The 16,544-nt window shown below is 37.8% G+C and overlaps 1 protein-coding gene across 2 annotated transcripts in view; it reads right to left on the reverse strand.

Annotated features, from left to right (window-relative positions):
* Positions 1–3,977: 3,977 nt before the first annotated feature.
* Positions 3,978–16,544, reverse strand: part of SENP6 (SUMO specific peptidase 6) — an 83,819-nt gene continuing 71,252 nt past the window's right edge. For both annotated transcript variants that reach the window (XM_082305880.1, XM_082305879.1), the window contains 6 exons: positions 15,550–15,983; positions 12,413–12,516; positions 10,174–10,262; positions 7,794–7,862; positions 7,549–7,699; positions 3,978–5,677 (listed from right to left, as the gene is read on the reverse strand). In XM_082305880.1, coding sequence (XP_082162006.1) covers positions 5,468–5,677; positions 7,549–7,699; positions 7,794–7,862; positions 10,174–10,262; positions 12,413–12,516; positions 15,550–15,983 — 1,057 coding nt within the window. In that variant the 3' untranslated portion in view covers positions 3,978–5,467. The remainder of the gene's footprint in view (positions 5,678–7,548; positions 7,700–7,793; positions 7,863–10,173; positions 10,263–12,412; positions 12,517–15,549; positions 15,984–16,544) is intronic.

Consider the following 16,544-nt stretch of genomic DNA (forward strand, 5'->3'; position numbering starts at 1 on the left):
GTTTAGCTTTCAGAACCAAGGAACATTTAAGTAAGAAACATATTCCATTTGTTTGCATTCCAGCACAACCTATGTCCTATTTAGTTTTAATTTCTGTGAGAACCATGTCACGCTTTTGATAGTGCTTTTTCGGGGATGGCTTGATTTTCTTGCCTGACAGAATCCACACAGTATCCAGCATATTACTGATGTATAGTATGATATAAATTTCCAGGCCTGAAGCTATAGAATATGAAGTTCTCTAGAGCTAAAATAATTACTCTGTATTCAGCCTGCTGCATAGATAGGGAATTAATCCTAGAGCTTTACATTCCCAACAGATTATTTCCTTAGAGTTCCTACAATTAATGTCGTAGGTTTGGTCCAATATATACTTAGTATCCCTACCCAGGCTACCACGGCACTGCGCCTTACGTACACGTAAAGGTAAGGGAAACACGTTAGTCTCCCGAAACACGAGTCAGGAAGGACAAACCTGATGTAAACAGGTGCTGTCACATAGCTTGATTTAAAACCTCTTATATTTGGAGGACAAAGGGGGTAGAGGTTTGTGTAGCAGTTTGCCAACTACTGCTGTGAGTTGGCATCAGGATACTTAGTTATATTTAGTGTGTGTGTGTGTGTGTGTGTGTGTATATACATATATTTAGTTGACATCAGTATATGTGCAAAAGTAAACTAAGTTCCTAAACTTAGAAATATAGTTAAACAGATACAGTTTTGTGTAAAGAGTTGATAAATTTCACTAGGTTAAACCACTGGGGAAATCTAACATGTTTTAATTTCTGGGTTAAAGACCAGAGTCTAAACGTAGACGCTGCCGGAGCAGGGTGCTTGTCCCTTAAGCGGACTCCGCACAGCTTACAGCGGAACAGATACTCAGCAGAAACAAACTAGTCTGGCTCCCATTAATCTTAAAGGTATTCAGTCAGCTTACAGTAAAAGAGAATCCGGTCCTGAAGATGGAATTTGTAAATATCATCTAAATCTATGCTACTGCGCAAATGGACACATACGCTCTGTGGATTTGACTATTCCATTAAAATAAACCATCTACTTAATAAAAGTACATCCAGCTTTTTTGTTGCTGCTGTTTTTCTCGTATACAAGAATCTTTTATTTAAAAAACAGTAATCTTCTTTCCTCCCTCTCCTGCATTACTTACTATTATATACTGGTGATTGTTTTGGGTAAAGTCATACCCCAGAGAACGCTAGAGCGAATTGCAAAACCCAACAAAATAAGGAGGGATGAAGAAGAAAGGGGGGGGCGGCAGAAAAGGCAGACAAGGTAAGTGTCTCTCTTGTTTACTGGAATTTGGATACTTTTTAATCCATATAACCTTCTGTTCTTATATATTCAGATATGAACGTAGCTCATATATCTATTTAAGCATCATGCATCACAAATAGCACTGTTTACTCTCCCCCAAGAACATCAACTGTGAGCCTCGCAGAAAAAAAAAAAAAAAAAAAAAGAGAGATAAAAAAAGGACCCAGCAAAGGAACAGCCTGGCTGTTTGAATCTAGGTTGCGGCTAGCAATTACTCACACAACTGAATAAAGAATCCCTAAGGTATGGTGTACGTTACCGAGGTTCCTTTTGTAACCACAGGTTTGCAGAGTCCATGTGCAAATTTTTTTAAAAGCAAGCAAAATCCAGCCAGCCACTCAGAAAACTCCAACAGACCACAAGAGAGAAAACAGTCGCTTTCCAGACTACGTCCTCACTTAACCAGACTGGAGCCTACAAAAGAGACATCTTTCATCGCACCTTTGAGCAGCCATGACTGAGTTAAGCAGAAAGGATTTGGTTTAAAAATATGGTGGTGAAAGATAATGGCTGTTACCTCACTCTTACTGTTTCAAAGTTGTAACATCAGCTCCCCTTTGATTTCCTTTGAATCGGATAGGAAGAATCACAAGACCTGGGGGGATGAAGTACCTTTGTGGACCCAAGTCACTGCACAGAGGTTCTTCAGGGGTACCAAAATGAAATAAAATCTTTTGTCCAGATTCCAGTACCTCTCATCATTGTGGCCCCAAGAATCAGGACTCCAAAGCACAAGCACCTTTATAACTGCTACTTCTGTTCACATGCCAAAACACAAGTACCATGTTATCAATGAAGGGCAATGTAAAGCTTTAACCAGTGACTGAAAACACGTTCTATTTAAAAGTCTGAGTAAAAAAATTTACAGTGGGTTGGTAAACTAAGGAAACTGCTGCAGTTTGTTCAACACAAAGGTCTCGTAGTTCACTCCAATTTCCAGAGGAACTACGTTAACAGGAATTCAAAATCATACATAATCTCCTTGTTCTGCTTTACTCATTTGCTATGCAATACATGAAAAAAAAAAAAAGCATGGTTTTCTCATCATGGCATAAAGTTTGCTTGATTTTTCCACTCTTTCTTTACTTAATGTTTTGGAAGTTAGATTCCTCCAAGAAGGGAATGGGGTGCAACCTCAAAAATCAACAACACAGTTCTTCTGTTTGAAGTCTCTGGTCTTTAAAGAGTGTGCTCAGTTTCTTAAGCTAGAAAAATAGGAATGTCACAAGGGACTACTTAGATGTCTCTTCTGCTTTTGCAGCTATCCTGCAAATGTGCACCAGAAGTACATGCATTTTTTATGCTAAGTAATCTAAAACTTTTATAAGAATTCTTAACTGTTATTCTACCCGATGTGAAAGACAATACAAACAGATACATTTAATTAGGTAGCCACCTGATACCTTACACTGCAAAACGCAGTCATACTACTCTTAAAGCATTTGTAATCTTAAATCTTACAAGGGAGTATACAACTTATACTCTCCTCAGAGTGTATGCGTTGTCACACAAATATTAAATAAACACATCTAGTCCCCACCCCACTAACCTCCCCTGCATAAATGTGATTCAGAAAACTCACTGGTAAAACTCCTTGTTAGACTGCAAAAATCCTGTAGTGTAGCTGACCATCACGTTAAGGGCAAATACCTAACAAGCACATGCGGTAGTGAGCTTTTTAAACCAAGTCAGTAAGGTTTTAAATAACTCATTCTTAATTCTGTGGTTTTTTTCTATTAACATCACATTTTATTAAAAAAATAAGTTTCCTATATTTAACATGTATATTAGCTTGCTGTATATGACTGAAGATCTCGAGACCTTTAACATTGAATGATAATAAATCAAACACTTTCTTCACAGCTTTGAAAAAGGGGAGGGAGGAAGAAGGGGAGGACAGGAAAGAGGAAGGAAAAGGAGGAAGCACCAGGCCATTCCTAGCAAGAGAACCGAACAGTTCTACAGCATCAAATTATGAACCTGCATCACAAATGTTAGAAAAAGGAAAACTATTATATTGATCAAATTTGGATATATTCCATATAATTAGAACATACCATTGGGAAAGACTAAACTGGGAAAGAATACATTCTGTTTGCAATTGTCTCATCTCTGTATTTCCAAGAAATTCTTTTCCTCCCTTCTCTACAAGCCATCACTGATTTACTTGCATTTGTATAAGCTACTATTCCAGTCCGTCAGTTGCACTAAAGCCAGATATACAAGACCCTGCAGGGAAACAACCTGAAACTATTTTATTACAGATTTTCCCCCAACAACGGCAACAACACCGGATCAATTTGATGGAGGAAACAACTCGGAGGTGTGCACGTTACGTATTTAATTTGTAGTCCAGACTGCCCCCACATTCTTTCCACAAGAAACCTGTGTAGGAGTCATCTCTAACGTAACAGCTGTAGGTGGTGCTTACATATTCTCCGTGGGGCCCAGGGTCGATGCAAGAAGAAAGAGATGAGGGAATGAACAACTCCCCTAAATCCCACGGGTTATCTGTGCAAAAGATTAGCAGCCCACGGTTGTATTGCTGGATGTGCAATCGCTCGGCCTTGGTGAGCGAAGCCCCTTCTAAACCCAGGGTTTCACAGAGAGCGCCATCTGGGCAGAAATGCCCCGGCAGCAACGTCATTAGCAGCCACGTTTTTGGGGTTTAATGAGAACAAAAACTCACGGAGAACCTCAAGTACTGGGTTAGACTTGATCTTGTGTATAAAAACTGATCTCGGGGGACACAGAGCTCAGCTAATGAATTCTCTGCTGCTTCTCTTTGGGAGAAGGGAATGACAAATGACATTCCCAGTAGTAAAATCGGGAGAGAAAATATTATCTGCCAGGAGGGCTAAGAGGTCCTTCTCTTCCCGCGACAGCTTACTTCCTGGGCAGAGACAGTTTTTGGTTCCTTTCAAAGATATCTATATTAGCAGAAGGCTGGATATACATATCCTCACACGAACCATCTCTTACTTTCCTCGTTTGGATACCAAAGCCTTTCTATACCAAGGATAAAAGGCTATGTTTGCAGTTTAAGCAACGATGGCATTTTAGATTGTTGTAAAATCAAAATACACTGGATATACCCAAACAAATCCCAACATTAGTCTGATGCTACCTAAAGCCAAGAACAAACAAGCAAGCAATGAACACTGGTATTTTGGTTTTTTGCGTGGATATTACAAAAAATAGTAATCATACACTTTTTTCTTTTTAAATGTTCATTACTTAGATAAAGCACATATGAATGTAACATTCAGAATTGTAACATAGAAAATGTAATGTGGGCAATCTGCTATTCCAAGTACACTTACCAAAATACAATTTTATAATGAAGAAAGTCTCAAAATACACCTGTACAACAATTGGGATCCACAAAATATGATTTAATAGTATCACTCAAGATCACTTCATTGAAACCACTTTTATAATACTGTTTGAATAGTAATCTCTGGTCAAAGAGCATTCTCCCCCTTTCCCTAGCCCGTCCCACTAAAGCAAGGGTGGAATTTTAATTGCAATGCGTATCTTTTAAAACCCCAAATCTGAAGCAGTCCTATTAACTATTACACTGCCTACACTTAGATACTGGGAGGATGGGAATCACCCTCTCTGAGGCCATGGTACATTGAGACACTTACCCATATTATCGTTTGTAGCGCAAGCAGAATAATCTTGTAAAGGGCAACTAAATAGGGTCAAAATATGAATTAATTACCTCACTACCAAATCATTCCCTATGTGTTACTTAAGCCTGTAACATTACAACTTTACTGAAAAAGAAAAAGTTAACCATTTTATCCTATAAATATTTTCTTTATTTGCTTTATGTTTAGAAGTTGCTATTTAAGTTCTATTAACAGAAATACATAACAAAAGCTCCCTAACAAGTGGAAAAAAAGTAATTACAAATGCTGAAAAAGTTGGCCTCATTAACATATGTACAGACTTGCTTACTTAATACACATCTTTGTGGGAATTAAATCATTTTATGACACACATTTATACAGGCATTAAACATTCCCAAGTAACTTTGAGCAGAGAACACGCCAAATCTTTAGTCTGGGCAGACAAAAATGTATATTTCAGTTTTGATTGTGGAGCTAACATGCAACAGATACAACATTCAGTCTGAGCTGCTGTTGATAAGTTGTTCTGTTTTTTCCTGCAAAGATCTTTCCATTGAACTTGGGTCCTTTTGTCCCTTCTTTTCCTTGTTCTGCTGTTCCTGCAGCTTCAGGATTATTTTTCGTATTTCTTCTCTTTTGGTTTTCATTCTTGGGCGTGGAAACCAGTCTGTTAAGTTCATTGGTAGCTCAAAACTCAGAATGGGATTCTGAAAAGAAAGGTCATTTGGATATTACAGTAAGAAGTTATTACCTAAAAGACTGGAGAGAACTGTAGTGGGAAAAAGTACATTCTTCCCCACCTCATTCCATCAGCATGAAACAAAATTTCTACAATTTGTGTTGTTTTGGACATGTGCAATTAAGTTAAAATCAAATCAAGCTTCAGTATGTTACAGAGTAACATTCATCCAGATCACAGTTCTGGTTATAAGAGCGCCCAAATAATCTACTCAGTTTGCTACATCTTTTAGACAAAGCACTTCACTACATAAATGTGTAAAATTGTTCTAATAAAAAAAAAAAAAAAAGAGAGAGAGAAAATTATTGTAATGATATAGCACATCTAGAGCTGATTAGCAATCTGTTGCTAAACACTCCTAGTCCTATAAATACCTTTAGGACCACAACCAACTAAGGAAGTCAGTTTTACATTTCACCCTAAAAAACAGGGCCTGTGAAAAGCCCCTGGCTACCACCAGCCCTTTTTATACTTACATTCTGTTTTCTTGCTAGAGGTCATTCATCCAAAGAATTAAGAGAATGATTATTCTGAGACATTATCTACACCCTTTCTGTGACACTGTACAACAATTTCCCCCTAACCAAACAACAGTTTGTGGAACAGTGTTTTCTCTCAAACTTCTCCCTCTGTGTATTCTAGTTTACATCATTAACAGGGTTATTTAAAAGTGAATTACATTCATCCACTGAGCTAACACTAGCAAGGCTACTTAGGAAAAAACTAGTCACGTTCTGCACAGGAACATGTCAAGCCTGATGTTGCACTACTGACATTACTCCACATCCAAAGAGAACATCAACTAGATAATACGGCAAAACCCAAACCCCTGTGTTGAGCTGACTTTGCCAATGAAGCTACTTAACACCAGCAGTTAAGTAGATGTCAGAAGAACACTACTAAAGATGCAGAAAACCGTGGGCAAAAACTGAATAGGTTTTCCACTGTTTCAATTATGACATATGCCAGACAAAGGAAGAAGAACATTAATAGCGTGGTTACCAACAACAGAAAGATATTTCAAATTAATCTGAGCACATCCTTAACTAGGGCTTTTTTTTGTTGTTGTTCAGTCTGGGGAAGAAAAGAAGGGACACGGGTCAGCAGCCAGTTGTGCGCGTATTCTGCTGCCTCGGAGCTTCCTTCTTGCTTTGCGAGTTCTTCTGCCGCGAAGTCGGTCCCCGTCCCGTCCCGTCCCCCCCCGCCCCGGCTCCCCCGGTAGGGCTGTGGGGAGGGCGGGCGGGGCCGTGCCTGCAGGCGGGGCGCCGCTCCAAGGCCGCCCGCCCTCCGCGCCCCGGCAGCGCGGCAGGCGGCCCCGCGGCGGCCCCTGGCGGCGGCCCCCACCCGCCCGGGGGACACCGGGGGCCGCGCCCCGGGCAGGTCAGAGCGGCCCCCCGCTGAGCAGGCACGGCGTTGAGGGAGGGCTGAAAAACGCCTTGCTGTGCTATTGACAGGTATGCTCCTTACTACACTACCTACCCTGCCAAACGAGTCCTGGTTTTTAAAAAATACACGTCATGATTTTAAGCCTTATTATTAAAAAGAAGATACTTTAAATAAATCCATAAAGAAGAAAAAGATGTGCCTGAATAGCCCACAAACAACGAATGAAGCACCCATTTTTTGATACATATGTGCAACTAATGATTATAATTAGTTTATTTTCCAAAAAGAATGATGTATTTATGTTAATGTATAAATTAGTTTATAATGCATAATCTAATAAATAGGTACAAGAGCTACACTAGAGAGCCTTTTATTATTGTAACAATTTTAATAGCTCATATTTGATTGCTGCAGGAGACCCAAAGAACCAGTTACACAAGCAGGTATACATACCTCAAAAAAGCTCTCCACATACTGCAGTATGTACACTCCACAATCACTGAAGTTGTTCTGTTGTGGCACTTTTGGGTTGGAACCTTTCATGACATCTTTGGAAAAGCTTCTTTTGTTGCCTTTCCTGACTTCCCATTCCACCTCTAAATATCTATGATAAAAGACCATGCAAATTACAAGTTTTTTTTCTTGCAGAATTTTGCCAAAAAAAAAAAACCAACCCAAAACCCAGATCGGAAACTTACTCCCGTAGTGTCTTCACAACATTTGACCGGGAAGGGCCTCTCAGGGAGTCCATAAGCAAAATGCAGGGCCTAAGAGAGAACACAATTTTTAAGTACACAATATTGACAGCAGTTTGGAAAATACAATGTTACACGGCTAGCTAGCTATGAAATAATTTGTGGGGTGACCTTGAACAAAACTAGATCAATAGTATAAAGTTTTGCCAGTGCTGCTATAATCCCTTAACTGGGAGAGCTAAACACAAAGTTATGTTTAGATTTAACCATCTACTAAGTACAGAGAACTTCAGAATGCACTTAGAAAATGCAGCACTGTCAGACAGAAAGCATTTGTTACAGGCAAAATCTAGTTCCTAAACCCCCCCAGGTGTCTCGGGCTCTTTTAGATGCACAAGGTATCTGGGACACCGGCAGGAGACTACAAAGTAAGGCACCAAACCCATAAACACCTTGCTGGAGTAGCAGCTGGAGGACAGATGGGACAGTCCGCAGCACCTAAGACGACACTAGGTATGCAGGTTCTAGAAGCGATCCCAGCCAATGAATCTGACATCTACCTAATAGTTACCCACAAAACACACATGTACTCTATTTCATAGACTTCAGAAAAATAACATATCCAAACCCAAACATTTTCTAGAGAACCAAGTCTGCTTGAACACTCTCTTACACACTACAGATGCTTACATCCTATCACTCAATCTAGAGGCTACTACCTTTGCAGGAGCTATAAACATAACAATCATATCGGCCGCCTTATATGCAACAGCTGGATTTACACAGCAAAGCTAACTCATCCCAGAGTTCAGAATCTCAGCATTAGACGCAAGATGTATTTTGAGGGATAAATAGGTTGCCAATTATTTTCGACAAAGCTCTGCTTTCTCTTTTCTAACAGTAACACACATGCATTCAGACCTGGCGTCCTTTATAGAAACTGCAAACTAGTAAATTCAAACAAAATATCTGCATGCATTTATGTATAGGTTTGTTTGCATTTATAAATTATTTCACATGTATGCAATTTTTAGGCATAAGCATATAATCACTTGAATGATGTTTGCTTTTACTTGTACTTGTTTTAATTTCTGATAAAAGAAAGTTATCATTTACATAAGCAATGCTCTTTAAAAAGGCACAATCCAGTTCGGGGGGGGGAGGGGGAGAAGTGAAAGCCTTTTCAAGGCAATTTTCTTTTCCATATAGAACTAATTTAAAAATATGCTAATAGTAAAGTATTTAAGTGCCCTTAATGACTTTTGATACTTAAGTGTCAAAGATCTTATGAAATTTCATGTTTGGATTAAAATAATGTCTTGTGGAAAGTATTATTTACAGATAATCCATCATCAGAATGGGACAAATTTAGCCAAGCTATAATCAGAAGCTCTTAAATATGCTTAAAACTCACAACACAGATGGATTTTTATCCCTTCATGAAAATGTATTGATGGATTTTTACCCCCTCATGAAAACGTATTAAGAACAATTCATACACATTCCATATCATGTGTAAATATATAATTTTATCCTGCACCATAAGAATGTATTGTGAAAGCCTTTACTTTTCTAGTAACCATTATATTCACAAAGAAGGAAATATAAAAATGGATAAATAAGTTGTGAAAAAATACAAACAACATTCTGAAGACAGCAATACTAGTAACAGTATTTCTAGATTTAGAATCATGCATTTCTGTCACACCAAAATGCAAGCAACTGCAGTCAACGATTATTAATAAATAACTTCTGGGTTTCAAACATGAAAAATAAATTTTAAGAGTTTTAAAATTCAAAACAGGTCAAAAAGTCAGCAAAAAAAAGGTAACTGAACTTTGTATTGCGGAACTTTCTTACTAGAGAAAAAACAGTAATACTAAGAACAGAAAGAGACAATAAAGAGAAACAGCTAGAACACATTTAGATAAGAAATGGGGGCAGTTTAAGATTATTCCCATTTTCCTGTACTAATTTGAGAGGTGACAAAGGTTTTCTTTAGTATTAATTTCATTATTTTAATTTAAAGACTTTTTTTTTTTTTTTGATATAGAAGGATACATTTAAACATGCTTCTGCACGTTCTTTTTGTATGAATCTTAAGTGCAAGATACGAAAGAACAGCCTTATTTGAAGAAACAGTCTTCAATTGCCTGAAGCAGCACACGGGCTTAACAGAAACCCAAAAAGTAATAGTTTCATTCATTAAATTTTCTGCTCACTGAAGATGATGATACTACAAAGTATAAAATTCTCTCTCAAACACTAATAACATGCTGATTAAAGTGTCTGAAGACTGATGTATGACTATTTCCCACAATTACTGTCTTTTAAATTTCATAAACTTTTATGAAATTTCCATTTTAACTGTTTTAATACTTACTGTTTGCAGATAGTAGGCTTCAGGTGCCATTGTCCCATTTCTGAATTACAGTTATCATCTAGAAGGCCACCATCATCACTACTGTCTTCCTACAGAAGCAACGTGTTTACAAGTGTTTAAAAGCTAGTATTGTTTTTCAAACAGATGCAAAAGAAATTATTGCTATACTTACCATTTTTATTCAAGACCAATAACACAAGTTTAATAAAGAAGTGGTAGCTTTAATCTGAAACCATTCACTGTTTGTAAAGTTTGCATTACCACCTTTTAGTCACACGGTTTCTAAAATCCATGCTGGAATGACACAGAATGAATGGTGCTATTTATTTAACGACCGCTGAAACTACAAAAAAGCTGCAACTGACATTTTCAAAGCACTGCTGGCTTAAAAGAGGTGCATCTCCATTATTTGGTTTTAATCCAAATTATCAATACTTTCCCTTGCTAATGATTACTAGAAACTTGCTTGGTGGTTTCATGTATGTTATCTTCTAGATGAAATGAGACAAAATCTGCAATGAACTCAGAAGTAAAATTTGATCTTTGCTCCAGAATGCACCAACTTGGTTCTTAGGGCAAGGGAAATTAAACCACCATGATATTATATATCACAGGTTGCAAAACCTGGGAACTCATGCCACAAACCTGGGAATATCCTTTGACCTTTTGATTTCAATATTGATTGCTACGAAGGATATGGAAGTTTTATGGACAAACCCACTAAGTTCTTGTATCTAAAAGTAACTCAACGATCCATCGTTTCTTACCCTTCTGCTGAGTTCACTATTACTACCACAGACCATTACGTTACAGGGAAAGAGATGCTTTCCAAAAATGGGAAGCCCCATATCAGCATGAGCTGTGAAATTTTTGGTGAGAATCATGTACACTTCACTAACACGCAGGATCCTATGACTGTAATCCTCATGCTATGCCATGAAGATGCTATCATATTAGAAACTACTGCCTAGTTCCTAATACACTTGTTTCTGTTGCAGCCTCAACTCCATTTTTGGCAGATGTGAAGGTACGCTCAGCCTGTCATGGTTTACCATTTCTGTACTTGCTTTGTGCATTCTAGAAGGTATCAGCAACAGCTTCAGCCTGAGTTAAGTTCTAAGCTACACTATAACCAGGGAACTCAGCATCTTTTCCTCCTCTCAAGGAACACAGCTGGCCATGTGCTTTCTTCCCTGCCTTCATGCCATGTACTTCAGATTGGAAACACTCTACTACTCATTCTCCATCTTCAGGGAACTCTAACTGCTACAAAATAGAGAGAAAGGCACTACCATCAGGCAAGAATCACAGAATGTTTGGGCAAGTGGCATGACAGAAGAGGTGGGTTGAGTCTGTATGAAAAGCATAGTTAGGTTTCAACATACGCTGGAGCTTCTATACATGTGCACACATATACATACTATTTGGAAGCCATTACAAATAGCTGCAGACTTTGGAAAATAACTGTTTGTTCTGGACTCAAAGGTGAAAAATAGGTAATTCCTAGACTGTATATTTGATAGCCTCCGACTCTTTATTTTGGACGACTTGGAGTCATACACCTGGAACATGAACAGGAAGGCCAGTTAGGAAGAGTAACTGTGTAACTCCTAGCTTGCTCACATTGAACTTATGCTGTAGAAGCAACAGGGCTATGGAATAATGCCCTCATACCCAGTAGTGAGTCAGTAAAGGACATTTTCATGATCAGTCTTTCCACAGCTCTAAAATCTAAACGTCCTCCAATTTGAACAATAGCACTACTTGATTATAAATTTGATTAGGAGAAGCACCAATGAAACAAAACAGCAGAGTAGCACCTACTTATAAATGTGTCTGTTTATGTCCATGAAATGCAGCTGAAAGAAGAGTAACTTGTTCTTGGGTCTGGTAGATAAACATGGGGGTGGGGGAGATGAAAGCTAGAAATGTGTTTGACTTTCAGAGTTTCCACTAAAATCATTGTGTAATATTGTCACTATGCAAAGGACTCACAAAATTAAATGCAGGATCAGTACAGCAGTTTCCTGTTAAACAGTTTCATGAATGAATGTACAATCCTCTCCTGTCAGCTAATTTGCAAATTTTTGCAGGTAACCAGTGCTTTGGATTTGACACTTGTAAAGATAACTAGCTTTAGGCAATGCACATTTATAATGTGTATACAGCTTTTAAGCTGCCCATTCAAAATCCAACACAACAGTTTGCATTTCCCAAATAAAATTGCTAAATTCTTTACCTGGTTATCTTGGTCTTCAGAAAAATCTATAAGCTCATCTTCATTTAGTTTACTGCCATCAGCTGAGTCTTCACTATAGTTTAGCCTGATTTTGTGCAATCCATCTGTATCAAGCACAGATAGGAGTATATTTAAACATCAAATATTACATCATCCTTGAAGACCAAACTAATTTTCAATACCTCAGATTTTCTCAGGATTGCTCACAATAACGTGATACAGCTGATATAATATTTTATTCATCCATATGAACAAAAGTGAAAAATTTCTTCTAAGTAACACAGCAGAAGCTATTCCTTATTCTGTGAAACACCTAATAAAATTCTAAAGACCTAGACTAAAACCCACCATGAAATTACCCTGTAGTTCCACGAAGCCTTTACAACAGTACAAATTGGTACTGCTACCAAAAGGGGCAGTCTCATTTGGTCCCTAATATAACCGCTTATTCCCGTCCCTAGCTGGTTCCTCCCATGACACCAAATACATCCACACACAGTGGACCAGACTGAGAAAATCAGTCATGAGCTTATTTTTTTTTTAAACTTTAATCAGTTCCTTGACCAGATTTGCTGTGCAGTTATATGAAGACTTGTGCTGGTAAAAGGAAAAAGGCAACCTGGGAACACGCTGCTAGGGATGGTAGAATGCAGGATCAGCAGCTTAGAAATGCTTGTGAAACTTCACAGTTTGCTATGTCAAAAGAGTATCTGTAAATTCACTCCCTACCTGCCCCCCCCCCCCCATTTAGTCATGTGGGAAATAGCTTCAGAAGAAATAAAGAATAATAAATGTTATAGGTGTATCTGTGAAAGAAGCAGATACAGACAGCTACAGGCTCACTAGTCTTCCTATACTACCATGCAAGACTTCAGAACAGATTTTGAGAGGAAAAATAATAAACTGTGGAAATAAGTGAAAAATTAATAACTCATGCCAGGAAAACCTGAAATCTTCATATGAAAACTTTTCCTAGAAAAGGGCTATATAATATATCTAAACAATCACAAAAATTGGCATTGGTTGTGGTGTCACTGGAGGACATATTACTATTAAAGAAAACCAGGATTTCTATAAGAACAGTAAATAGGACAATGAACTAGCTAATGGCAAAAATGGAGAAGACCTGCATTTGAGAATACTTCAACAGAGAAGTTGAAGTAACACTTTGGAAAGAGGTTACCAGTGGAGTTCCACAGGGACAAACTTGGGAATTAGTCTTACTCAGTATCTTTGAAAAGACCTTAGCACAAGAAGTAGGCCATACACTAATATGACTTATTGCTGATGGATTCCTAAAAAATAAAAATTGGTATCAAGAAGAATCACATCTCATACAAGAACTGAGCAATAAAAAGGGGATTAGTTAAGCAATAAAAAAATATATATTTTGGATGATTTCTTCAAAGTTATTTAAGTATCAACTCCTACTGATTTACAAGTCCAACACCAGGATTTAGTTTGAGATCAAGACATCTAAATTTAGGCTCCCATGTATAGTAGGCATCTAGGGTCTCACAATGCTAAGTGGAGACCATTACCAGAGCAGAGAGCTACTCAACTGAACAGCTACTCTACGTCTGCTTTATGGTAAGAAGGGGAGGTTTCTTGGTTTCATTGACTCTACTATCAAATAGGCACCTGATGTCTTTTAAGATATCCTAGGATATGGATTTGGCAGAGTCTAGAGTCAAAAGCCACACCTTTCTGGGCCGACAGCTGAAGGCTGGGCAGAAAACCCAAGGCCTACACCCCCGTCTTCCATCTGGTTGAAATGGAAGTTTAGATACATAGCGCATCTAAACTTATCTGCCTAAACATATGCTTAGTGTCAATCTCAAATTGAATCTCACCCTTAAACCAGGACTGTGACCCGTAAGAATGTCTGCATTAATGAAAGGGTTCATCATCTGCAATAGCTGAGCAAGAAAGTCTGAGTGTTTTAGTCAGCAACAGAACGACCATCAGCCACCAATACAATGCAGCCATTAAAAAAAAGAAATATAATCCTAGCAAAAACATGTCATAAAATACGTTCCATCTGATTACAGACAAGTAACAGTAGCAGCATTCAAGACATGAGACCATATCATACAGCACCAATATCATAAACAGTAACAATCACACATAAAATGAAAAATCAATTCAAACGAGAGCACATCTACACGTACGCCCAACCCCCTACCCCAAGACCTTCTAGGAGAAGTGACAATGTTATCATAAATGAATAGATTGGAAAGTAGGAGAGTGTTTATACCCACAAAGATATTAAAGTTGTAATGGCCTGCAGTATACAGATTGGACCATATGATTGATAAACTTTTCAGATCTTGTACTATAAGCTATGCAATTACTTACTGTGTAAATTAAGTCAGTAGGAATACTATTGGTGACTAAAATAAAAGTTTTTACATGACCAGATGTTTTATAATCTATGCCTCAAGGGGATCCAAACCTTGCAGTGAACAGAGAAAACAATCTTTTCCTAATTCCTTCATCTGCCTTTAAAAGTATGTCAGTTCTTTTGTTCACTTTGGTACAAACACTGTTCCATATCACTGAAATCAGCTTCCACAGCAGCAATGCATGGAGAAAGCCTCTCTAAATGTAACACAGAGGTCATGCAAGAGAATTTTTGTTGTTATTATTTTCTTCTTGGTCTTTTTACATAACTTCTATCAAGACATTAAAGAACTTAATGGTGTTGAAGCAAAACCTCAAATGCTAGAAGACACTGGAATTAAAGTTGCTCACACAATCTTAATTCAGCTCCTCCATGCACATACATTATGAGGATCCATGGTCAACTACTATTCTTTCCTTAACAGTTACAGTCTTAAGTGATGCAAAGTGATATCTACAAAATGATTTTGTGTGAAAAAAGGTCAAACAACTGAAAAATTAATCTGATTTAGGAAAACAGTGTTTTATCTCTAGCCTTATGCTATGAGAATTATAACAACAGCCACAAAAACATTTTATACACAATGGCTATAAATTACTTATATTGCAAGCACTCAAACTTCAGCCACATACTAAACTTTCAAAGTATGAAGTTTACACAATTGCGAAAGTAGTAACAGATGTGAAATCTCTGCTTTTTTCATTAAAATATGCATATTTTTACAATTACGTACCCATAGATTGGCTAGCAGTTGTGAATTCACCCTGTATACCATTTTCATCCGGAGTCCTATGGTCAAGTTTATGGCATGCTGATTCCACAGTGTTGGGTTCTTCCACATCACTGTCTATTTGATTTAGTTTTTTGAAAGCACTTTTTCCTTTACAAGGACTTCTTCTACAACATGAAGACTCACTGTCCTCTGTTTCAGTGTTTGGGTCAATTAAAGCTGTATTATACTTTTTGGTCAACGTCTTCTTTGCTGCAGACTTGGAAGGCGAGTTTTGTGCATCTAACTCATTTGGCAAAGGAGATGGTGTGTTGCTCTCTCCATCTGAAGAGGAAGATTTTATCTGTGTTGTAGCATTTTCATGATAGTGGGGATTTGGTTCATATTTGGGTTTTTCTAAACCAGGAAAACAGATGACAGCCAAAAACCAGTGGGCACTGCAAAGGAAGAAAATACATTAAAAATTAGCAATTGCATTAATGCTCACTGTTAAACCTTAAGTTGGTAAAAAAAAACGCTGAGCGCACATGCACGCACACACACAAAAAAAATCAAACCCTGTCCCCCATAGTTATCAAAGATAGATTGTAATAGCTGTTCACTTTTCTGAGCAGGTTTTACTCAAGCCTTCACAGTCTTCTCTAAAGGTAAGATCACTCCACGCAAGTAGTCATCAACAAATTCATTACTATGATGCAGTTAGTTGAAAACAGGTGCTGTCTAAACATTTATTTCCATTTGCTCATACTTTATACATTCTTTTCCTTCTCTGAATTAAAGCTTATTTCTTTAACATTTTCTTTATCACTGCATGACTTAGAGATTGTAGAGTTCATGTTTTATGACTGATAAAATTTTCTAGTAGTTCAGCACTATCAACACAAGTAGTCAGATCTAACGGTATAGCTGAATTGCCCATATTCTTCCGCCTATGAGATCTTCCAATTATATATGACACTTCACATTTTTAAAGAAATCTTATCAACAGTGAATTAAAA

The sequence above is a fragment of the Platalea leucorodia genome (genome assembly GCF_965183815.1).
Source record: "Platalea leucorodia genome assembly, chromosome: 3".
Lineage (NCBI taxonomy): Eukaryota > Metazoa > Chordata > Aves > Pelecaniformes > Threskiornithidae > Platalea > Platalea leucorodia.